This window comes from Haemaphysalis longicornis, unplaced genomic scaffold (assembly GCF_048455015.1).
Source record: "Haemaphysalis longicornis isolate Haplotype H1 unplaced genomic scaffold, Haemaphysalis longicornis Haplotype H1 scaffold_12, whole genome shotgun sequence".
In the NCBI taxonomy this organism is placed as follows: domain Eukaryota; kingdom Metazoa; phylum Arthropoda; class Arachnida; order Ixodida; family Ixodidae; genus Haemaphysalis; species Haemaphysalis longicornis.
In genome coordinates, this window is record NW_027526225.1 from 117,369,821 (window position 1) to 117,395,161 (window position 25,341).

Genomic DNA, 25,341 nt, shown 5'->3' on the forward strand with positions numbered 1-25,341 from the left:
TACTTTGAGCCCCTATGGATTAGTATTCTCCAAAGCAGTGTCATTCATTGTTTCAAAATACCCCAGCACATTTCCACTTTCTATTCAAATCACTTACTCACTCACTCGCTCATTCACTCATTCATTGTTTCTCCCTGGCAAACTATGAAGTCAAAGTTAGCCTATACAGATGACCTTGCCTCTTTTTGTACGGACGAGAAAAGTGTTATGGAGGAAATTACGCTGACACAGCGGTTTTGTGGTGTAGGCGGAGCGGAGCTGAATCTTGAAAAAAGTTCTGGGCCATTTTCACTAACGTGAAACCTGGGGTGAGGCGAAGCATGCAGTGTAAAAGTGTGTTCTTGGCGCCTTGGCGAATTCTTGCTAACAGAGATGAAACCCTTGGAGGGTAGAGGTATACAGCTTTCCTTTATAAAAGCATCTTGTCTTTGCAGCAAGAAGCTCTCTAGCGCGAGGCGTAAACGGGTGTCCCAGTGTTACTTAGCACGCGTTACGTTCTAGCGCGATGTCTAAACGAGTTTCCTGGTGTTCGACGATTACGACGATGACAGGAAACGCCAACAGCTCCAGCCTTTAAGGGGCTTCGACCCCTAAAACCAAGAGGGTTTTAGATGGGCTGGTGCGGTACGCAACTGCGTCAATATGGAGGCATAATATGGGACTCTGAAACGATACAATACCTTGTGGTTCGAACCCTCTGCATCAGATTCAAAACAGTGGACTTCATTGGTCTTCTGCGCTTGCTTTTGTGAAGCGTAGAACGCCGGCATGGATGGGGCGGGAGCTGTCTATATTACCGTGGGCATAACTGTGCTATGTATTTCTCGTTTCCAAACTTGTTCATGTTCTGCAGGTCCTTTGCTGTGCACGAAATAAGGCTCAAGCATTTCATGGAGTGTTGGCTACCTTCGTATGGCGGTACAGTGGGAGCCCATGCGCCGCGGTAACTTTTTTCCTCCCGTTAAGGTCTGGCGGTGTCGGATTGGTGCATTTGTTTGTACATCAGCTCGTGACGCGGTTCTTCTTTTTCAAAATTTCTGATTATCCGTTTTTAAAGGTTTTTATTTAGCATAAATTGAGTGTTCGTTTGCATTTTTATATTTGCTTCAATCCAGCCCGAAAATCCTAAGCCGCATTGGGGATTTCTTAAATTGGCCCCAAATAGGCTTCCGAAGGTCGCCATTTCAATCGCACAATCGCCAGAGTGCCCCTTCACGACAACGTATAGCAAATATTACACATCTGCGTAAAGCAGAGGCCGCACAAACACGCCAAAAAGATAATTTCTTTCCTTGTTTACCTACTGATCCTCGTCGCCATCCTATCCTGCCGCACCCTGACGGGCGGCAGAATTCTGACTCTATGGCGCACGAAGCACTGAACGGTACGGCGCCGCTATTGGTGGGCCCCTTTAAAAGCTGCAGCCAGTCAGCGTTCCCGGCTCTGGGGGAAACACGGGTGCGGCTCCGGCGAGCGGCGCTCCGGCACCGGTGGCACGCAATGGCTGCGCGGCGTATCTTAGTAGGGACGAATGTCGATCGTCGCCTTCCGTCACACGAGGGACACACGTCCGTCCGAGCAATCCGGTTTCCTACGCGGCGCGTCAAAATGCCCAGCAGGCTGGATGCGTGTGAGAGAGGGCAACGCGGCGGGTCATCCGGCAGCCAAACCGGTTCTCGGCGGGGAGACGCTTGCGAGAACGCGTGCTTTTCCGCCCATGTGTTTAACGTTGAAAAATACGGAGCGTCTCTGCACTCGGAAACGCCGCTACACGCGCGACCGCGGCAAGCATCGCCGCTCTCAAGAGCGCCAACACGGGCCGTCGCCCGGGCCTCGACGTTCTGCCCGTCGAGTTTTACGTGAAGTTTTTGGGAGCTGCTCGTTGTGGCGCTTGCCGCTATTGTGGACCGGGCGATGGGTCGGGGTGGGTAGCCAGGTCGCTCTCCCAAGGCCTGATCGTCCTGCTTTGCAAGGACGAAACGAGGCGCACGGACCACTGATCTCCACCAGAGTTGCTGGATGGCGCTTCGAGCTCTCCGGCTCCGGCGCACGGCCGCCGGAAGTTCGAGCGCTCGTCCCGGAAGTCGGGCCGTTCCAGCATAGCGCATGCTACGCATGGGCTGGTTTCGCACGCATTTCGCCAAAAATGCCTGCTTGTTGCGCCGTAAACTGCACAAGCAGACCAGAGAAGTCGTCTGGGAAGACGTTCTACTTGGAAGTATTACAATATTCTGAACGATGTGCGTGATACGCAGCGAAACGCAAATGTCATATCAGTGTCGTTTTTAAGCTGGGGCTCTTGTTACGCAGATTCCCTCGCTCTAAGCCGGATTTATACCGGCGTTGGGTGGCAAACTTGTACCCTAGTTACACGGCAAAAGTAACCGCATGTTAAGTTTAACCGTGGTTACTAAACTTTAACCGCGGTTATCGCCAACTGCGGTTTTGGATGTTGCACGCGAAATTGCAACCGCAGTCACTTGATTATGAGCGCAACAAAAATAAATTACCACACTTTTAACTTCACGATAAAAAAAGAGAAGCAGTGTAGACAAAAAGAAATATCGTTAAAGCATTCGCTTCTAACACAAACGCAATGCACTCGTGCGCGGCGAGAAGAGGGGCTTCCCCAACAGCTCGCAACCGGCTTGGTTTGCTTAGGTCTGTTCGGTGTTGGGAACTTTCATCTTAGCATCGCGGTAGATATTTGACCACCGCTATCTCTACAACTGCGAATTACAATCCATAGCACAATTTTTCACCGCACTAACATTCATTTTCTCGAATGCGGAAGTTCTTTTCCGCGATCAGATTGATTTCGAAGAGCGGCGATGCGATAAGCTGTTGCTGCCGTGGTCTGGGATGGTTCGGGCCGCAAGCAGTGCCGTGCGGGCAGGCGCGCCGGCGTGTTTACAGGCACGGCCGACGCGCACGCCGATCGTTTCCATGTGCTGAAAACGCTTCAAGATTGCCTGCTATATCCATTTCTGGCGGACGACGCGCGGAATTTGCAAATTTAGCACGGCGTTTGTCGTAGTTGATCGGGCGGATCGGGACACGAGCCGCTGCTGACGGGCAGTCGCGCTGATTGCGAGAGCGATGCAAAGAACGTAAGCGCGTCTTGGGGACAGCTTTTGGGCGCCTGCTATTTGAGAACCTTTGTCTCTTCCGAACGCCATGTGATTTTTTTTTCGCCTCCGCTGATGCGCCACCACTTGCGTCCGAACTGAATTGTGCGATTTTGAGCACTGCGGCTGCAGAAAGTGCGGTTAGCGTGACCGAACTGAGGTGCCAAGCTCAGTTTGCGCTAACCATGGTTAGCGACGTAACCGCAGTTTCGTCTGTCGTGTAACGCAGCAAACTGCGGGTTTTGTCTAACCGCGGTTTGCTTAACCGTGGTTAACTGTGCCCGTGTGCTCTCCATCCCCAGGCAGCAGGCTCTGCAGTTACCACTTTACTGACAACTGTTTTGACAGAACGGGCGCACGAACTCGGCTACAGCCTGTCGCCGTGCTCACATTGTTTTCTTTCTAGCATAAATCCCTAGCATAAATTTCTAGCATAAATCCCGTTACAGCTGCGCGCGTCGTCTCTCAAACCAAGACCCAAGTGACATTTTCGTTCTCCTTTGCAATTAAATGCTGCTTCATATTAACGTCGCATATTTCGGTATAGCATATGTTGCGATCTGAACGCAATGTGTATAGCCAAAATGCAATAAAGTGAGAACAAAATGCCAAAATCCGCCAGTCGGGACGCTTATCAGCGGTTGAAAAGCATAGCAGACGCCCGACTTCCGGGACGAGCCGTTGAACTTCCGGTGGCCGTGCGCGCGCCCGGCCGCGACAGCGGCGAAGCGCCATCCAGCAACTAAGTGGAGATCAGTGGCACGGACCTTCGTGCGTAGCGGCCCATTACCCTCCTGAACACCGACTCGTGGCGAAGTCCCTTGCCGCCTAACACCGGCGCTAGATGAGGTAGTTGGATCCTATCAGGCTTGCTGTGTCCATGGTCTTTCCGCGCAACTGCACGGATTTGCCCGGCGCGACATCCTCACCTGGGCGGAGCAGCGACGGCTACCCGGCCTGGTCTGCTCCTTCGACCAGGAAAAGGCATTTGGCCGCATGGCCCACGCCTACGTGTTCGAGACACTCGAGCGGGCGGGTCTAGGCACCGGTTTCGTTGACTTGGTGCGCGCTTTGTACAGCCAGCCGGTGTCGGCCGTTGTAGTGAACGGGTGGGTGTTCGAGGCCTTCAGGATTGGGCGTGGTGTCCGGCAGGGCTGCCCCCTGTCCCCCTCCCTGTACGTTCTCGCGATCGAGCCCCTGCTGCAGCGGCTGGCCAAAGACTCCCAGATTGGCCGTTTCCCGCTACCTGGAGGGGTCGCTAGCGACCTGCCACTGTTTGCCTTTGCGGATGACCTGACCGTGACAGTCCCAGACGAACCCTCTCTCGAGAGGGTTTTGACTGTCATGGAGGTGTCCTGGCAAGCCAGTGGGGCGCGCCTCAACCGCTCCAAGACCAAGGTACTCTGCCTAGGTGGGCCACCTCCATCCGGATAGGTGGCGGCGCTCCAGGTCGTCCCTCAGCTCGACGTTCTGGGTTATAGTTCTAACCGACCAGGCGCTGTGGCGTTGAACTGGACGGTGGCCGCGGACACTCCGGACAGCAGAGTGGCGGAGTACGGAAAACTCGTGTGCCCGCCTACCTCCCAGGCAAGCATCGTCCGGTCGCTTCTGTTCTCTGTGCTGACGTACGTGGCCACTGTCATGTCCGCCCCACCGACCTGCAGAAGCGGCTTGTCTTCCGCTTCCTCGGGGGTGGGGAGGGTGAACGGCCTGAGTGCGATGTACTGAGGCTCCCAAGAGACAAAGGAGGTTTGGGAATCTCCAAGTTCTCCGTCATGGCCACTGCACTCCACATTCGCTGGACACTGGTGGCCGTCGATTGCGACGTACCCTCACCAAGCTCTTCACGTACTTTTTTCCTTAGGAATGAAATCTCGGTCTTCTCACTAGGAGACACAAGCACCGAAGACGACCGGGTGGGCGGCGAGCAGAATTCCCTCGGGACTCGGATTATACCCGCCCCTCCCCCCCCCCCCCCCTTTCCCCCCGCCCGGGTTGGGCCGGCGCCGCAAATAAAAAAAAAAACACTGGATCCTTCGGGCTCTTGGAGGAAGTTTCCTGGGGTTGCGGTCACTGATATGATGATGGACATGTAGCGCAAGCCATTCAGACACCAGTCCAATCTGATAAGGCAGCATCTGCCTGTACGGTCGACACTTAAGGAGCCTAACTCTGCGGTGTATGCACGATACGGCGTACACCGCAGCAGCGTAAATTTGTCATCGCTAGGGGACTATTGCTGAAAATCGGTTTGTTGAAAATCGTCGGGAACGGTCCAAGCAACCACCGGACGTCCTTCGGCCGGCCACCGTACGTCCATCCGGCTCTGGCGGACGTCCGTGTGACGTCCGTTTTAGTGCCAATGGACGTACCACGTACGTCCGTGGGACGTCCGGATTTAACACTTCCGTAAGTCTAGTCGGACGTCCGAAATCGGATGTATTTTGGATGTTCAGCTAAAAGTTTCTAGAATCGCATAACGAGAAGTTCCTACAATAAATACTGCAGTGCACGAGGCCAACACACTACCGGGCAGACGGCATACATGAACACAGTGAACTTGCTTCACATGATTCGTTAGCGGCTCTCCATTCTTATATATCCTCCAAACAGATAACCGTTGGAGACCGTGAGCTGCTTCAAATAAGTAAAAATTAGCCAATTTTAGAAATATGCAGATGAAACTTGCAATATACAAGTCAGGGTGTTGACGTACAAAATCTTTTGAATTAAAAAGCAATGTAGCTTTTTCGTTTTTGCTTTTTATATTCAATTTAAGCCGGTATTTTATGCTTCGTAGTAACTTTGTACGTCCATTGGCGGATGTCATTCTGACTGGTACATCTGTGTCTGGGTGTCCGCTGTACGTCCGAAACTGTACATCCAAACATGGACGTACAGTGGCCGTCCAAGCGGGGCATTGGATGTTCGGCTGTATTTCGGACGTCCGACGGACGTCCGTGGTTGTTTGGGGTACCCGTACTTGTCACTTTCCCGTTGGTTTGAAAGAAAATGTTGCGGTCTGAATTTCTCTCGCGCAAGCAGGTTCAATAGCGTTCGGCTCGCTCTGCGTTTGCCTGCATGCTGGCGGCTGCGTCTTCCGTTTCTCACAAGTGCTCTGTTCTTTATCCTGATCCAATGCTGCCAGTGTAATCTAGTTTTTCGAAGTAATTAAACCTTCTAAAATTTTCCAACAAGCCACTTTCTTTCGATTTTCAAATAAGCAATGGCGAAGCTAACATTATCAAGTTTAGACAAATATTTTTTTTTTCGATTAGGCGATGAATAACAGCGGCTCCGAAGATTTTGTTAATTTAGGTTACCAAAAAGGCAACCATCTCAGCATTTTTAGTCACCGATTGCATTATAATGTCTTCCCGGCCGATATTATTCGCGCCGGTGTTGGATTTGCGACACTTTTGGAATGCCAGACGCGTGCTTTCAATTTTTTTACATTTGGCCTAATCTTCCCTTTTTTCCTACGCGATGTAGTAAACTCCTGAGCCGTTTTGGCCCCCCGATCCGTCCGGCGATTGATTGATTGATTGATTGATTGATTGATTGATTGATTGATTGATTGATTGATTATGAGGTTTAACGCACCGACGCTACGCAGGCGATGAGGCGTGACGTAGTGCAGGGCTCCGGGTTAATTTTGACCACGTGGGTACCTTTACCGTGCGCCAAAATCTCGACCCCGTCCGACCGACGTCTTTCCGAACTTGCGCTTTCTGAACGCCCAATAAATTCGTGCGCGGATACCAGAACGCTGCTTCGATTGGGCATTCGTGCTGGCGATGAAGTCCACGTTCCATATTCTCAAACACCGGTTTCACCGGATTCGGTTTCTAGCCCGCCTGCCGTGTCCAGTGCGCAGTGCCCTACCAAACTACACAAAGAGCTGCTCAGGAAAATCAAGCCCTTACCGTGCTCGCCGTGAGCCTGCGGCGTTGGCAACAAAAGGAGTCCCGTTACGCGCTGTGTTTTCTAGCGTCGGCGGCGTCGCGTTGCAACCGGATGTAACTTTCCCGCAGGCGCGTGCGCGGCTCGCTTCAACCTTTCTTTACTTTTTCTCTGTTCATATTAGTCATACATTACTGTTTGGTTGGGCCGAAAACCGTCCGAGAACTTTGCCCCCCGCTCGTCTCTCTGACGGTGGCGTGGCCGCCGAACACCACCTAGGTAAGAAGGCCATCGCAACGCAGTCCGGGGTGGAATGAACGCCAGTTGCGACACATTTTCCGGCCGCCTCATGAGAGAGAGAGAGAGAGAGAGAGAGAGAGAGAGAGAGAGAGAGAGAGAGAGAGATCAACGAGGAATAAATGGGCTCAATCGAATACTGCGGCGGAACGCGTGTGGTTTTGGAGTCTTTGCTATCTTATCTGGAATGCGTTGGCCCGCTCCGCGCGAACGCGCTGTTCGCGCCGCGCAAAAAAAAAAAAAAAAAAAAAGAAAAAGAAAAAGTCGCGTCGGGTTTGAACTACTGCGGAGAGGATTTCTTTCTGTGTAAACACTGAAGGACACACCACCACGCATTGCGTTAGGTTTGACATTGTTTATTTGCATGTTTCCTCGTCGCTTTTCACCGTGGTAATAGCAGTCATCGTCGTCTTCCTCATGCATGATTGGCGGAACCGAACTGTTTTCTTGGTTCAGTAGACTCTCGATAAATGGAACTTGAAGGGAGAGAAAAAGTCAGTTCCGTTTAATAACAGGAGTTCCGTTCACTGAGATATATGTGTGAAAGTGCAAATTTATGTGCGTAGACACCCTTAATACCATTTCATGGAACTCTAATTACTAGAAGGTGAGTGTAGCTGATAGTTTTTCAGAAAGAGAGAGAACTGCAAGAGGTTTAGGCGCAGCATTCACAAAGCTGATTTAGCAATAATGAGTCGCTGTGCACTATAAAATGCATCAATTATTTTTTGTTTGAGTCCTTGCAACTGCATTGTAGTAGCGAATATCTGTAGATCCTTTCGGTCGCTGTCGTTCAATAAACACCACTACTCGTTCGAGTGCAAAGGAAAACAACAGGATTTCTTTATACAGAAGTACAGACGGTTACAGCGTTCTGTCTTACACGCTTTCAACGAACCAACTGGCTCCCCGCTCCCCTCCGCCGCGGTCCCTTCTTTCGAGGGAGAGGGGGCCACGTTCCCCGGTGAAACCAAGGAGGTTGTATACAACCTCCTTGGGTGAAACAAGAACCATATGTGGCGCGCGCGCGGAATCCGCCGGTGGTCCCAGTTGACAGCCCCCGGCGGCGGCGGCGCGCGCTTTGCTTCGTCCATTCCCCGCTTCTGCGGGGTTTCTGTCTTCTTCGCGTTCTCAGACTGAATCGTCACAACATGCATCTTCACGGAGGCTAGAGGCCTCAACTTCGCGACTTGCTTACGAGCCAACAAATTTAGAAGACGGCAACGCGGTAATGAAGCGCGAATAGTAGTGCCACGATGGCACGAACGAGGCGGCAGGAGCTGAGCCCTGTAACCTCGGCGTCTTGAATCGAGACCGAACGACTGGAACAAGAACTGCAATGTTGCATTCGTTGCGCTAACACGGCTGACCCGTAAGAGACGAGGCTTACGAGGCCTATGAGGCCCCCCCCCCCAAAAAAAAAAACCGAAACGACCGGAACCGTAAAAAGCTGATCCTCATGCCAATAGGGTTTACAAGAAGTTCCCTTTTTGGTTCCGTTTACAGGGTGTCGCGGAAATTTTAGTTCCGATTACCGAGAGTTTTTTTTTTTTTTTTTTACGTTATCTGAATACAAAACCAACCAACTTACAGGCTACTCTTCCATTTAAGCGGCAATTCTGTTTATCGAGATTCTACTGTATTTTCTTCCGAGGGCCACGCGCAGGCCTGGACGGCGCCGGGGCTCCTTGCAAACCGCGTGCTCACAAAGCACATGCGCGGTAAACAGTAAGAGTAACTATGACGTAAAGTTTTCTGTTGACGCCGCACGCATTGCGGCCACCAACAACAGCTCCGCTGCTGAAGGGGCCCAGTTACACATTCGCGCAGGTGCGGCTCAAGGATGGGTCTGCGCTCAGGTAGCCGGCCTTACCGACGCTCTCGTCGAGGCGCGTGCCGCCGAAATGGAGACAATGTCGGCGTCAGTTTGTACACGGCGTGAGGGTTATCTGTCGGTGCTTTGTAAAACCGAATACTTATGCATTCTCGCAGGTGTAACTGAAGGACAGGTCTGCGCTCACGTAGCCGGTCTTACCGGCGCGCTCGTCGGCACCCACTTTAAAGCAGTACGATCGAGGCGCGTGCCGCCGAAATGGAGACAGAATGTCGGCGTCAATTTGTACAGGGCGGGAGGGTTATCTGTCGGTGCTTTGTAAAACCGAATACTTATTTCGCAAGAGTGCGGAGTGGGCTCATCTTTACCAAAAGGGTGTTCGGCGCGAAGCCAGGTGAGTGAAATTCAATGCTCAATCTTTAGTCCGTGCCGCATGCCCAATCGACCGCGCTTTGCGTCGTTCAGGCTTCGGAGGGAGAGTGCCTGCAGAATATATGGTGACCAAAATGCTGCGGTGGGCCTGGGAGAAATACGCATCGCTGTGCGATATGTTTGCCGCATTCGTATCGGATAGGTGCCGATAATGGCACGCGGCGGCTACACAAGAGAAAAAAAGGAATTCCATCGGTAATCCCGGGCCTTGCTGTCCCCCGTGCAATCAGCCAGCTTTGTATGCCTTTGTTGCGCTGGTGTTGGTTCCGTCTCTTATCGTCCAATACGCTCCGCGGCCTGTGGCACTGGGCGAGATCGGCGTCCTAAATTGCGCGCGCCGGCGCGGGATATCTGTTCCAGGTGGTGAGTGTGATAGGGAGGGGAAAGATAGGCGTGCACTGGTAGATATACGAGGACTGAGGCGGCCACATCAAAGGTTCCGCTTTGTCTTCGTGGCATATGTCCTCCGTGCTGCGGCTTATCGACGCTGCAGCTCACACACCCAAAGATTATCAGCCTTTAGACGTATAGTTTGCCGCGCAAAAAGCAAAGGCGCAAGGATTTGGCACGCGTGCGTGTGATGCTATGTTCAGATTACCGACGCAAAAGTCATATCGGGATCTATGGGCGTTAAAAAAAACGGTGTGTCACGCAGTTTGGTCGGCTGAGACGTAAAATGACGTCATACTTTAAAGTTATTACGACAGTTGCGTAACAGTCTGAACCCAACCTAATGGTATTCGTACGTACGAATATGTGCGGTACGCTCCCGCTATGTTGCAGCTTATCATCACCATCGCTCATCATCATCATCATCATGCCTTAGCATATCCTTTATGTAGTTTGCTGCAAAACAATCAGAACCACTAACACGCTGCATGTGTACTCATCTTGTGTTTTATCGATATAACCAAAGCCTTCGGGTTGCTTTGCTCATACACTAACATCAACATGTCACAGTGTCGGAAAAGCAGTTCAATGTATTATGTGCACTATATATTAATCTGATAACGGCGTGGACCGACTGTGTTATGGCCGATATGGGAATGACCTTTTCCTGTGCCTCTTTGTGAGCGCGTCCATTTGTTGTTTCTCCCAATTACTGTGACTGATCCTTTGTTTCGTAACTGAGAGTATTGGGCGACTAATATTGATATAGTGACTACTGTAGATAATGGGGACCTTTACGTGTGTGATTTTACTGGGCCTTTGTCGTCATCATGATGGGTGTTTTATTTACTCTTTTGTCTAATCGGAAGTTTCGGTCCATGGGAGTTATTTCCTGTCCAGTTGCAAAAACCTGTAACTGAGGCATTTAGTACTCTTTATTACGGTAGAAACTCGTTAATTCGAACCCCAAGAGGGCGTCGCTCAGATCGAATTAGTGGAAGTTCAAAAGCCGTACAATGCGATTGTGGAACAAGTGGAGCAGCATGTCGGCAGTTGAATGTTTGCAAAATGCCGCGATTGAAACCTGCCTTTTAAGCTTGAAGGCGAAACCTAGAATATTTTTTTCTCCAACGAGCGAATGTAGTGGAAGGCCTCCTTCTCTCGTACTACAAAACTGAAGAGACGGGTAGCAGTCTATCCGGTCGTTACTTCTGAGTGATGGTCGCACTGGTGCTTAGTCCGCCACCTCCTCGTGGTCACGGCAGTGACAGGTTCTATGTTTCTGACCTCAGAAATGAGGCCATCAGTCAGCACGCCCCACACCCTGAACTCGTGTTTACACCTACGTAGTCTGCAAAGAAACTCCTTCCAAAACGTCCGCTGTGGGGCTTTTAGATTGCTTTTACCTTGTATGTTTTTTCTCTCCTTTTAGGAGGCAACACAGCCTCGTGTGTTGGCAGCGGGTGCATTTCCTCTGGACGTGCGCCAGGCCCCAAGCTGCCGTAGTGGTGGCGCGTACTTCGAGTTATCCGTGGCGGAGGCCCCTCACGTTTGAATTAACCGGCTTTTCAGTACATAAGCTCGGCCAGACCGAATCGTTCAGTTTGAATTATCCATAAATTCGATTATCGAAGGCTGGATCAACGAGCTTTCACTGTACTTTGTAGTGAAAAGGCTTCATTGCTAGCTAATACAAGATCTTTAAAACAAGGCCGGTGGAGGCGTGTTCTATGCCATGAATGTATGGGTACCAAAATGCGTACATCTATGTGTACTCGCGAAACTGACTGTCTTAGCATCTGCACAGCTCCTACTCCCCATCCTGGGCAAGCTGGATTGGTTGTTTAATGTCACCCCTTTTGTATTGGGGTGGCGGCGTGCAGTGCCAGTCTTTGGGGGTGGGCGACCAGGGCACCAACGATTGCGCTTTTTGTTGCGCTTTTTGAAGGTTTCAAAAAACTATACATAGTTTAAAGGAGCCATGAAGACAAAATACAAGTTGGGTTTATTAGAAAGACTGCTTAGTCCCGGTAACAATGATACCAATATCATCGCAATCTTCGAACAAATAACGGAGATATTAAAGAAAACGTTTGAAGCAGTCGCGACCCCCTAGCCAATTTTCCGCAACTTTTCCATGATGTCACAGAACCTTGTTTGTGCGATTGGCGGCTGCCTAACTGACCTGTCGCGACGACACATGACTGGACGTCTGTAATGGGGCCTCTAGTTCCATTTGACCGCATCACTTGAATGCTAACGTGCAGTTAACGCACTGAAAATTATATTTTATTGTTCACCCATATGACGTCATTCTTGCTCATAACACGTCACTGTGGCGCAAAATTTGAAAGTTTTTAAATACTTCTTGCTTTTTTTTTTCGTTAAAAAAACAATGTATTGGAGCTGAGTGAGATACCGAGTCCTAGTTCTTTCAAATTAAACGAAGTTGTATTTTCTCTTCATGGCTCCTTTCAGCTACTTCTCTGGTCAACTGCCGCACATGCCTGAACACAACCTTTGTATCAGAGAAAAGCGACCTGCAACCACCACGGTACCGGAATTTGCTGCAATGTTCCGCAAGATGTGAAGATATGGCCCCTTTCAGGGACAGTTCATGCTCTTGAGACGCACGTTTACTCATCTGCCCGTTTGACCTACGAATTCCTTACCGCAAGACAGTGAAAGTACATAAACACAGCCAACATTGCACTTGACATACCGCGTCTCATGTTTCACACTGCATTCATTCCTGCCTGCGCCATGGTCACCAGACAACCTTTTTTCCACCAAAGAACAAACCCTGCCAACTTTGTTTCGTGCTGTTAACAGAACCTTCACATTGTACCTGGAACCAGCTTTTTTCAACGCATGCAACATCTTGTGCAGATAGGGAATTATACTGCCAGCCTCTAATTCCTACCGCCCAATACTGCAACCGTACCAACGTCATCCTTCCTTTCTTCTTTTTAGTTCTCGAATCATTTTTTCATACGCTGACCGCAAAACATTGCTTGGGAAACCGGCACCTCTGAGGCGATGCACTTGACCATCAAAAGCCTGTTCTGAGCAATGCACACATGACGTATCCAAAGCAGCACCCAACACAGACTTTGCACTTCCTCGTTTTACCAACTTGGAATGCCCGGACGCATAACTCAGAATTGGCTTTACGGACCTAGGCTGGTAACACCAGCACAAATGCTCATTCTCAAGTTTCAAATTCAAATCCAGGTAATGAAGTTTGTTTTCACGAGGGGTCTCAAAGGTGAATTTCAGGCCTAGCTAGCCCAACCTTCTCAAAGAGGTCCACGAAACCATTGACCACGGAAGGGGAGACTTCTTGGTGACATACTACCAAAAAATTATCCACGTGCCGAAAAATGTGCTACACTGAACTGGTAAGCTTACTCTCCAAACGTCTGTCTACCCGAGCTAAGAAAATGTCACTCAATGCGGGTGCTACACAAGACCCTCTGCAAACCCCTGAACGTTGTACATACGACTGACCCCCCCAAGACACAACAGTGTCTTTCAAATAAAAAGCCAACAGTTCCAAGAAAGCTTCTACAGAGATGCCACAACCAGTCGTCCTCCTCTCTTATGCACTTCTTCGCAGAGGATAAGACCTGATCGTGTGGGTTAGAGTAGTATAGAGCTTCAACGTCTATACTGAATGCCCCTCAAATACCGGCAGGCTGGACCTTTTAAGTAGTCGTTGACTGTGGCTGAATTTCTTACCCTGAACGGGTCGTTGATATTTAGTTTTCCGAGGTGCGTTTGCAGGTAGGAAAAAGCATTTGCCAGGTCCCCTTTTCTGACACGATGGCTCTAAATTTAGGCCTTCGTCTCTTCGATAGCTCGTCGTCTCGGGTTTTTTCAGTGTTGCACTTTCTGAAGGTTTCAAAATGCAATTTCACCAACTAGCCCAACTCGCCATTCTGCTGCAGCTATGTACAGTGTTTTACTCAGTAGCAATTGTCGTGATCCCTTTCGTCGTCGTCTTCCAACGGCACATCCGCATAGGGCAAAATCCTCTTGTAGGCGTCCTTGCCTCGGTAAACCTCCACTTCTTCACAGTTCCCGGTGAATTTACTGCGTCGAGAATAGGGCCCCAGAGCGATGTAAGCAAGATTGCGCGCAATTGTAACGCCACCTTGCGACGCCCACTCAAATCTCCGTGATCGTAAAAGTGTGCGCCGCAGCTTCTGTGTATGAAAAAACTCCTAGAAAACAAAAAGTACTCCCAGGGCCTTCATATTTTGATATAAGCCAGTCTATATTTTCTTAGAGAAATGTCTTCCCAGCGATGCGTTTGTGTTTAGAGGTGAAGCTGACCTTATGGGGGCTTGGTGTAAGCTTGGTCTTTGTAAGATGGCTTTCCCACGTTAAGTGTTGCACAGTGAAGCATGCCCATCCCTTGTTTCGTTGAAATTATCATGGAGCCAATTATATGACAATTAGCCACTAAGACAATTCTATCATTACACTGACTTTGGCTTACTTGTTTTAGTTATTTCATAGTGAAGTTATAAATATTGTGGAATTCCTGCCTGCATGGTAATACATGCCATCTATGGAGGGAGTATATGAATGACTGTAACGCGTATTTTGTTGAAACTATCCCAAAACAAATGATATGACAATCAGCCGCTCAGATGAACCTAATGGTGTGCTCAGTATCTAAAGTTTCAAAGTTACATAGTTGTAAATTTTGTGAGATTCCCATGGGCTTCTATGAGAGGGAGGCAGAGAGCCCATGTTTGTCTGCTGGAATAAAGCTCTCGTCCTGCCAAGTTCCATTCATACGTAATTAACCAAAAAGTATGCTCAATCGCAAATTGCAAACAAACGTGTTTTCTTTTGTGCACTCCTTGGACTACGCCCCGATAAAAGCAGATGGTCGCTCAATGGCTCTGAAGTTTATTTCCACTTCATGCGTGCAGTTTGCCAGAACCCGGCGAGGGTGAAGCGGCTACTGAATAGACAGGAAACGTGCTGCCAAGAGACTTTTCTGCTTTTTAGCATTCATCGCTGCTCTGCGACGCACTTCTTCCCAGCAAACCACGAAAGTCCATAGGATATCCATAAATGGTCACAATATCCAATGTCATTTCAGGACATTCATGTGATGTCCATACAATGTTTCACCCAAGATCATCTGCTTGCGGACATCCATGCGATATCACTGCAGGTGTGTTAGTATAACATCATTACGCGATATTGCTAGGATGTCCACAAAGTTACATTTTTCCTTACACTGAGAATTCGCATTCATAACACGGTGTACATATGGGGCCCCAGCCACACAAACTGTGTCTTAGTTCAAATCACCCCTCATCCCCGTCTTTCCTTAAGCTTCGAAATATTTTCTGGCCTGTTTCTAACTAATATTTTAAATGAAGAGCGGGTAGTTTTTTTATTTCGAATTTGAGCGAAATCTGGTTGCCTTTCTGTTTGATTCGGGAATTGCATTCTATATTTTAGGCTGCTTGATTTATGCGGATAAAGAACAAGCGGGACTGTTGATTTTCTCATTTCTCATTTTCTCCGAGCACTGGTACGCAGCCTGCATGAGTACGGAACCAGTATGGAGCCCGCTGAGTAGGCAGGACTCTTGTTACCCAAATTTGATGCTTTCGATGCGAGCAGGTGCATTGCATGATGCAACTCACGCGTCTGGGTGTTGTTTGTTTAGTTCTTGCGCAACGGAGTGGCGGGCCTCGTCCAGTCTTTAACATCGGTGGAGATGAGGGTTACGGCCGCGTAATTTTGCAGCGTTTTACTGCATCGTGAATACCCTCGTTGGGTAAGCAGTCGAAGGCTTTGCGAATGTCCAAAAGGACGACAAAGGCCATGGTTTTTGGTAGCTTTCGCGTTTTATAGTGCAGAGACAAGGTCAGCAATTGAATCCATGGCACTGCGCTGGCGGCAAAAACCCGTCTGCTGCTCAGGGTTCAAGTTGCAGATTCGCACATACTGGTAATTCGAGGCGTGCGAGCGCCATTGATTCGAGAATTTTGGAGGCAGCGCTCGTAAGTGAAATAGGACGAAAAGAGGAGAAAAGTTTGGGAGATTTGTTCTTTTTTAGGACGGGAGAGACAAGTTGGAGGCCAAATTGAGCAGGGAGGGTGCCGGAAGACCAGTGGAAGTTGCAAAGTCAAGATGGCGCGAGCGCTGCCTCTCGGCTACGTTTCCGATGTCCTGGTATGTGATGCCGTCAGCCCCGGGCGCACTTTTTCTTTTTGCATTTTGAATGGCCCACACGAGCTCGGCCGCCATGAAAGGAGCTTCAAAAGCCGTGCTCGGGGGGAAGGAGGGAGCGGGCGCGCGCTTGGCGTCAGATTCTTCGTTTTGGGCTCTGCGGCAGGGTTTGCGCGAGAAAGCTCGGCCGCGTTTTTTCCGCTTGTATGGAGTGGGCGAGAAGGGGGGGGGGGTGGGGGGGTTGTATGCCGGGGTGTCGGAGAAGGCGCGAAGCAAGTGCCGTGCATTCGCCACAACCCCCCCCCCCCCCCCCTTGAGCGCAGCATCTTTGTACTTGCTTGGCGTATCGTCTGACAAAAGCGGCGGCGGTGGAGAAGGAGGAGGACCGGAGGAAACCATCCGACCATCCTCGCCCTCTCCGACGGGGAGCTGGGTTCCCGTGGTTCCCGCGCTTTTCGGTCGCTCACTCGCTCTTTGCTCGCCTGTTGTGACCACAATTGTCTCGTACTGAACTGCTCGAAGGACTTCCCGTCTCAAGAGACGGGAAATCGACGGCTGTGTTCGGTTCCTGTCTTCGGCTGCACCACACGGTTCTCAGATCACCGATCGGCTTCACTTCAAGGACCCGGCCGTATACTTCTATCTCTGTTCAAGGTATTTCTTCTTTGCGATTGTGATGCTACTCGCGACTCCAAATTACTGCTTGGTATTTTCTTCCAATTTTCCATCTGAGACTGCCAGTGAATACATCACAAAAACTTCATCCCAGCCCCTTGATCAACGTCTGCAGTAGCAGGTAAGAAACTGTCATAATGTCAGCAATAAGTTGAAGCTAACCAAGATATACGACATTTTCTTGCAGGACAACTAGCGTTTTCTCCAGATTCTGCCATTCCAAGAAGGGTACCTAGCATTTCGTTCCTTTTCCCTTTCTTCAAATGTATATTCTGCCGCCGCTGCTGCGAAGTTTGCTGCCGCTCTTTCTGCTGAAGAAACAAGATTTCTGGATCAAACACAAGATTTCAACTGGCGGCCCAACTTCTCAGAAGCAAATTTACAGAAGACGTGAACATGAATCCAAGCACGTGCCTTCTTTTGCGTAATATTTTAGCATGCAGTATAGTAGACTAAACCTTTGCTTTTCCGGCCTGTTTCTTAGGTATTCTGGCAGCTCCTATTTTCTCTGGTGTTATGTTTAACTTCATGATAACTTTTATTTAAAATCTTTTGTGGGTTTATTACATTTAAAGTTTATTCTTTGCTTAAGTTTTGCCCGGCTTCAAGTTGAATCACATTGTTTATTTGGCACTGTTTTTATTCAAAAGCCGAAATCTTTGCTGTGTTTTTTCTCTTGTCTCATTTTAGCTGCACAGTTAAGAAACTATTCATATATGCACGCCTGTTGATGGTGAGTTTGTATGTAAAGTATCTGACCCGCCCGGTTGATTGCAATTTTCTTTTAGCCTGTCACTCTTTCAATAGGCAGAATGGTGTAAGCAGCTGTTTCAATAATAGCTATTTAACAAGCGTTTAACTTGTGCTGTTTTTATTTTTTTAATGTTTTCTAGGTCTTGAACTTCCAGCAAGGTTCATCTGGTGGATATTGAAATGATTTCGAAATAAATACCATTTTTCTTTGCAATAAAAATTGGGGATGGTTTCATGTCACTAATAATAATATATAAATAGTTATATAATAATAGTATAAGGTCCTGAGAATGCCTCCACATGGCATCAAATGGACATTATATGATGTCGTCCGGATATCTGTGAAATGTCCACAGAAAGTTTCCATGAATTTTAAGGACATCCTGTGGATATCCAGACGAAAGTATTTGTGGATGTCTATTCCGAGGCAATAGGGACATCGCCTGAATATCCTGTGGACATAACGTGGGCGTTCACGAATATCCTCTGCACATTGGATATCAGGGAAGTTACATTGAATGGACATCCACAAGATGTTTTATGGTTTGCTGGGTTCAACTGACGAAGCCCTAGCAAGCAGAGGCCAGCGTGGGGCACAAAGTATAGCTGAACAGCTCACAGACCCGAGGTTTCTTGTAGCCGTTGTAATTTGGTATGACAACCTGTTTCAGGTTAACACCGCAAGCAAGAGCATGCAACGGACAATGTTGCAAGCATACAGCTGCTGAGAGCATGTTCTGCCTACATTGAAAGCTGTCGAGATGGCGGATACGAAAAGCCTTTGGCAACAGCTAAAGCCTTTGCTGAAGGCATGGTCGTTGATGCCAACATGAGGCTGGTGCTGCAGTTGTGGCGGAAGAAATGATGGTTAAGCTACGAAGGTGAAGACGGAGCAACCAATAGAGAAGGAGAAGAAACATTCAAGAGTAATTTTGTTATGGGCGGATGCTGTAAAGACGTCAATCGAGGAACGCTTCACACGGATAGAACTGTATGTGAATCTGGGGGGTTTCCTGTGGAACATAAAGCTTCTAGAAAGAGCAGTGTTTGCTGAACTCTGCATCATGCTCTCAAGCACAACGAAAATGCCAACATTAATAACAAAGACCTTTTCAACGACCTTTTGTACCCGAGTAGCCTGCTTCCTCCTGAATGCAGCACTCCTGTTAACGTTCGTCGATTCCTAATAAGCCACAACCTCGAGGACAACTTTCCCAATGCTTGGGTGACACTTAGGATACTCCTTACACTGCTTGTTTTATTGATGGCAGTGGAAAGAAGTTTCTCAAAATTGGAGCCTATAAAGACTTAATCAAGGTTGGCTATGGCCGATGAAAAACTGTCATCGTTGCAATTTTCTCAATTGAAAACAAAGTTGCATCTACTATCAACATGTCCGAAGCCATGGCTCAGTTCGCGATGTTAAAGCCCACAAGGCTCCGTTGTGATACGTATGCGAGCTGCGTTTCCCTTTCGCTTGCTTTCTCTGTGTACAGTCATATCACAGAACAGCGTAGAAATCATGTTGTTATTGTGAAGACATTAAAACCATTAGTATTTATGTGTTTCAAACTTGTATTCTGGTATGCTTTGTGACTTGCATGATAATGGCATTTTTATGCTTGTGGCTTTCACTGGTTTTTGTGCGCTGTCTGCATCAGGAGCTTGTGGCAGGAGCTCGCATAGAGCGCTGAATAAGGTAATACTGGCCCTGGTGATGCGTGTCATCATCAATTCGCAGTTGGCATGCCCTCTTTGCAAGTTCTTTTCTTGCACAGCCCCGAAGTCATGCAGAAAAGGCAACTTAAGAGGGGACACGGCTCTTAAAACAACTTCTTTTAATTTTCAAGAAAACTCTGTGAAACTTGCCAGTCCTGCTGCTTTTCCCCCACTGATTTTAAACATGCCGTTATTTTTCGAGTCAGTCAATTAGTTCTCTAGATAATTTCAGATAATTAGTCATTTTTGGAGGAACAATGGGCAAAACAGTTAGTCATAAAACTGTGATGTTTATATTTTCCAGTACTCCGAATGAACCCTGGTGAGTGCTATAAGAGAATAGGTTTTCTGATGCCCCGCTTAGAACTAATTTTACAGCTCATTAAACCTTAATGTTTGAAATGTGCATTCAAAATGGTTCCTTTCCACTGGTGCGACCAAAGTTTAATGAGCTGTAAAATTAGTTCCAAGCGGGGCATCAGAAAACCGATTCTCTTATTGCACTCACCAGTGTTCATTCATAGTACTGGAAAATATAAACATCACAGTTTTATGACTAGCACTGCTTTGTCTACTATTACTCCACAAATGGAAAATTACCTCTAATTACCTTGGGAACTAATTGACTGACGGGAAAAATAATGGCATATCCAAAATCAGTTGAAAAAAGCAGCACCACTGGCAAGTTTCACAGAGAGTTCTTAAAAATTAAAAGGAGCTGTTTTAAGAGCAGTGTCCCCCTTATAAAAGAGCGCTATATTCAGGAAAGCATAGCGCATGCTGCGGAGCCGAAACTGATCATACAGTTTCCTGATAACTGATAATACAGAGTGCCTGGTGAAGTTTTCATTGATGTTGCTAAGCATCAAAGCATTCTGGTTTTGTCATGTGAAGAAATGAGGATAGTTAGAGCACACTGTACCTTCCACCCTTTACGCCAGCCCAGGAAGGATATGTGATTTTTTTAAAAAGTACTATAGTAGCTTTTTTTTGGGTTCAGTTTCGTCCAGTTTTTTGTTGTTTGTATCCATTTTCTTCACACAGTAAGAGGGTCTGGATGTGAGGGATGGGAAGATAAGGGAGAGAAGCAGCTGGCAACACAAAATTGTCCCACGGTTAATTGGAACAATGCTAATATTTTTTCCTCCGAAGTCGTTAAGTTCTTTTATGTTGATACACATAGACTTAAAAAAAAGGTGCCTTACGATAGTAGAACTCTCCAAACTGACCGTATTGTGACTTTTCATTGACTTGAGGTAAGCAACAGATCAGTGATTGAAGTTTGAATCGGTTTGACCGGAACCTTGCTTGGGTAGAGCTTCAAATGGACTTGGCAAAAAAATTTCAGAAGGGAGGAATCGGTAAAATAACAGAAAACATGTTTAACCAGTTAACATGTATAACCAGTTAGTACCAGTTTTGTGTAGTTATCAGTGTTTTAGGTATTGAAACTTTTTTTTTGTTGGTGTTGTTCCGTGAAAATCATTTGTACGTGTTTTTGTATGCTTGTTCTTGTTTTAGGGCCCTCACGTACTGTTCCCAGTTACTATAGGCTCGTAAACCTGTCAGTAAACCTACAACTTTTTCGTGTAGGTAGGCAAAAGTTCCTGTTACTCAGGCATTAGCATGGTTGCTGGGTGTTTTTGCAATCACGTAGCTATTCTTTACTCGTCCGTTCACGAGGTGTAGCTACCAAGTCACAATTAGGGTAAATGTGCCGGCAGACTGGTAGTGAGACTGACTTTAAGAAAATTCATGATACTAGAGCAAAGGTAACACAGTAATGGCTGGTTAAACAAACCGCAAGGGGATGAATCATCTCATTTTGAATTAATGAAGGTTGGAAGTAATGAAAGGGAAGAATAAGAACAGGAGGCTGCGATTGGAAGACAGTGTGTCACTGATTTGGTGCTTGCAAAAGTCGGTGATTGCAGTGTGATGTTTGTCGTACAAGACGGCAGCGAGCATTTCTGCCCTATCGAGTGAATGTAGTGGAAGGCTGCTTCCTTCCCCTTCTTCAAGACTGAATTAAAAAGGGAAGGGGGGGGGGGGGGGAGGGGTTGCATTCAATTTTCTCATGACGGCAGCACATGGTACTTTGTCCTTTTCGTGCTCATTGCGATGGTCAGGACAAGTGTCCTAAGAAGTGATGTCCTTGTGTCAGTGCACCACGCACCGCAGCTATCGTGTCCCCACCAACATAGTCGGCAAAAAAATATGTTCCAAAATGTCCGCAATGGGGGTTCTAGATTGGTTTTAGCCGATTTCACCTTCTCTCTCTATTCTTTTCTGCTTTCTGTAGGCAGCGCAGCCTCCTGCGTAGGCAGGTGGCGGGCATTTTGAATGACTTGCAACGGGACCTACTCGCATTTGAATGTGAATGGGCTCTTTTATACATAGACTCCTATAGAGATTGGCCAGACTGAGTTGTTACAGTTTGAGTTGTGCACAAAATCAAATTATTAAAGTTGAAATTAATGTTTTAACTGTATTATAGAATAAATGTAATGATGATGTGTCTAGCAATTTAGTTTCATCATAAATTTTCTAGGACGCCTCTTGTTGAAGTAGCAGTAGTGGCGGCTACATTTTCTTTTTTTTTCTTTCTTTTTCCTGTCCTACACACACACACACACACGTAATTTTATGGGAAACTAGCTGGCTGTGTTCGTATTGACCTAGGTGTGACATTACCGTATTTACTCGCGTAGTAATGATCGTGCCCGTGAAGTTTGTCGTCAAATTCCGATTTTTTAATTTCCTGCGCAATGAACGCAAACAAGTCTAGCTGATGATAATCGTGCTTACCTCTGTTTCCTTCCCATTCAAAGCGGACATGGCTACGTTTCTGCCGCAGACTTTCCGATTTTCGTGATATTGGCAAGCATGCGTTTAATATTGATGAGGAAGAAACTCTGACTAAAGGCACATAATGTACTCACAAGACGAAGAAAACAATGCACTCAGTTTTCTGTGTCGGCAGCCGTGTCTCTTTTGATATCCTGCACTGTGACAGCGGCAGGCAGTTATTGGTCGGCCTGTTGCCACTTCGCGCCAAACTCGTTCTGGCGCATTCCGTAATTCATGAAAACACTGCATTTTGTGTCGCTTTGCAAAGTGGCTGGCGGCAATGTGTGAGGTTTTTGTTTTTGTTTTTTTATTGTTGTTTCTAGTATGCGCATGACCATTATTGTAAAGATTTTGACCCGCAACTTGCTTACGTTTGTTGTTCTCAAAAGTGTTTCACGAAAAATGTATCCTGCGTAATGAACGCAGCCCTAAATCTGCATCAATTTAAAAAAAAAAAAAAAAAGGTGCAATCATTGCGCGAGTAAATACGGTAACCCCTCCCTCCTTCCCCAGGTGAAGGTGCTGTACGTGCGCAATGTGGCGCCCAACACCTCGGAAGCGGACCTCCGTACCGCCTTCTCGGCCGAGGATCAGCTGAGGGTCCTTCGCGTCAAAAAGATCCGGGACTTTGCCTTCGTCCACTACTCCAAGAGGGAAGACGCGGTGGAGGGGCTGGCGCTCATGAACGGTACGCACGCTGCCGGCTTCCCCTCTGCCTCCAGTGTTCCCTGCCTTGCTTCTGAGCGAACATTTGCTTGGAGGGGTCGGGGAATTCATCATGGAATCGCGTCTGTGAAGGAATCCTGGAGGAATGCATGTGTGTGTGAAAATGCTCATCCTTTGGCATTATATCCAGTGTTCGTACCAATTCTTCTGAAAGGGGGATTAATTCTTTTTCTAAGGAAGGAGTAACGTGGAATCCGTTTTTTTGGGGTGCATGCAGGTACTATTTCTGCCCTATGCCCTTGTCTTTGTCGTTATTTATGAGCTTGTTGTCGTTTATTTGCATTGATGTCTCAATGATGTGCGATTGCCTCTTAGTCACCTATAATGAATGAGAGGGGGAAATTGGCTTTGAAGGTTGCACGTGTAATGTCAGCGCACATTTAGACTGTCGTTCTAGCTTGAATCATTTCGTTGCTTTGGGCTCCCATTGCTTCTTCTGAATTTTATATCGTGATGGCCAAAAAGTTGGGAGAGATAAGTGCAGTATGGCTCGCACAGTTCACGCTTTGTACGCTTTGTATCACCCTTTTTTGTTCTTCACACATGCACATCCGGATTGCTCTCAGGTATAGTCCGAGTTATGTGTTAGTGTGAGTAGTTAGTCTGAACCTATCAATGCTGAGGTAGTAGGTATTAGTCTGAGGTATACACTACCGTATTTACTCGCATAATCCTCGCACTTTTTTTTCGGAAAAGTCAATGCAAAGTTAGGGGTGCGAGAATTATGCGAAAAAAAAAAAAATCCGGTGCACAGTGTTGCCAATTTGCCTTATGCCAATCCCGCTAAATGTAGCGGTCGTTTTTTGTATAGGTACCTCAGTGTTGCCAACAGCAGCTATTTCTTTTTATTTTATTATTTACAACGTAAACGGTCTCCCGTCGATCAGCGATCATGAAATTGCCGCCTTTGCTTTCTGGCGCGCGCCCTATCTCGTCGTCGTATGTGCGTGCCCTACTCCAGTAACGCACGTTGAAGTCGGTGACGCCGAAGTGCCTGCCTGCGGCACGGTTGCCGTGTTCGATCGCGTACACTTCCGCTTTCAATTTGAAAGCGGCAGTGTAGCTGGCGTTCCTCCCTATGGCGAAGCAGCACCAAGCACAAAACAATTAGATCGAAAAGTTCTCAAAACGGCAGCGAGCTATCCACCACTGACGCGAGTGACTCACTGACTGCTGCCGCTCAACGGCGGGACCACGACGGCGACACGACGACACGACAGCGGGCTGCGCGAACACCGTCTAGTTGCGCGCACGCGAAACATGCGCGAAACCGGCTCAAGTACAGTGTGAGTAGCGTGTTAGGGCGCCTGTTAGGGAGTAGCCATGCAGGTTCTTTGGGCGCCTGGATGGCCTTGGATACACAGCGCGCTCCTCCGAACGGAGAGGCGGCGGGGGAGGGCGTGCGTTGGAGAGCGCGTGCACCATGCGGGTTTCGCGAGCGGGCAACTTTCGCCGCTGCAAAGTTGGGGGTGCGAGGATTATGCGAGGAACCAAAAAATCCCAGTTTTGGTGGCTCACATTAGGGGTGCGAGGATTACGCGAGTGCGAGGATTACGCGAGTAAATACGGTACTAAAGGGTAGGATATTCTTGTCAGACATGTGTGAGTTGGCTTCCTGTCTGTGTTGCTCCTGTTTTTATTATTGCTTTTCTTTTGCCGCATAATTACCAAATTTCCGTGTCTGACACTACAACGGGGAGGGTGTTGTTACTGAGCTAGCCATTTTGAGTTTTGTCATTGTCTACACTCAATCAGACCTTATGTTGAAAACTTGCAGGACTGCAGGGAATTGTCCATTTTGGTTGGGCTACATGTCTAGTGTCATGCTGGAGTCCTGTACCCTGTGTTGAGGTCCCAGTGTGATAGGTTGCAGTGGGCTCGACTGTATGCTCCCAGTTCTTCTGCAACAGGATAGAATCTGTCCCGAAATGTAATCAGAGTGCAACGATAACTTTCTGATCCCTGCAGTTCACCAACAAAGTTTAAGTAGGTGACAGCACCGGCGGTTGTGTCGACCAGAGCACCTGGCAATCAGCACTGCAGTCGCATTCAGCACGACCGACATTGCCTGTATAACATTGCCTGCCGTGTCAGCTGCTTTTCAATGGGAGCACTTGCTCCAGTGGGAACAGCAGAGGCACCGGAGGCATGTCTACCGGTGCACACCACACCACGGATCAGCAGAGAAACTAGGTGTCCTAGGGTCCCTAAACATTTATGCGTAAGACTGCCGCCTTGCGAAGTCTGTAAAATCTCTGTAAATTGTTTCTACAGATTGTGTGAAGCGGTGGCGCCTGTTGGACAGTACGCAGGCCGGCAGCGCGCAGAAATTATCAGCTGATGCAACAGGCTCACTGTTATACAGGCGGTGTTGGTGCAACATTGATCTGCACATTTTATCATAAAACAGGTGCCTAGCTGCAAGCAACA

At 48.0% G+C, this 25,341-nt stretch overlaps 1 protein-coding gene across 2 annotated transcripts in view; it reads left to right on the forward strand.

Moving 5' to 3' along the window:
• Positions 1-25,341, forward strand: part of LOC144163360 (putative RNA-binding protein 46) — a 62,548-nt gene that overhangs the window by 14,276 nt on the left and 22,931 nt on the right. For both annotated transcript variants that reach the window (XM_077694311.1, XM_077694312.1), the window contains exon 2: positions 22,699-22,873. In XM_077694311.1, the coding sequence (XP_077550437.1) occupies positions 22,699-22,873 (175 nt within the window). The remainder of the gene's footprint in view (positions 1-22,698; positions 22,874-25,341) is intronic.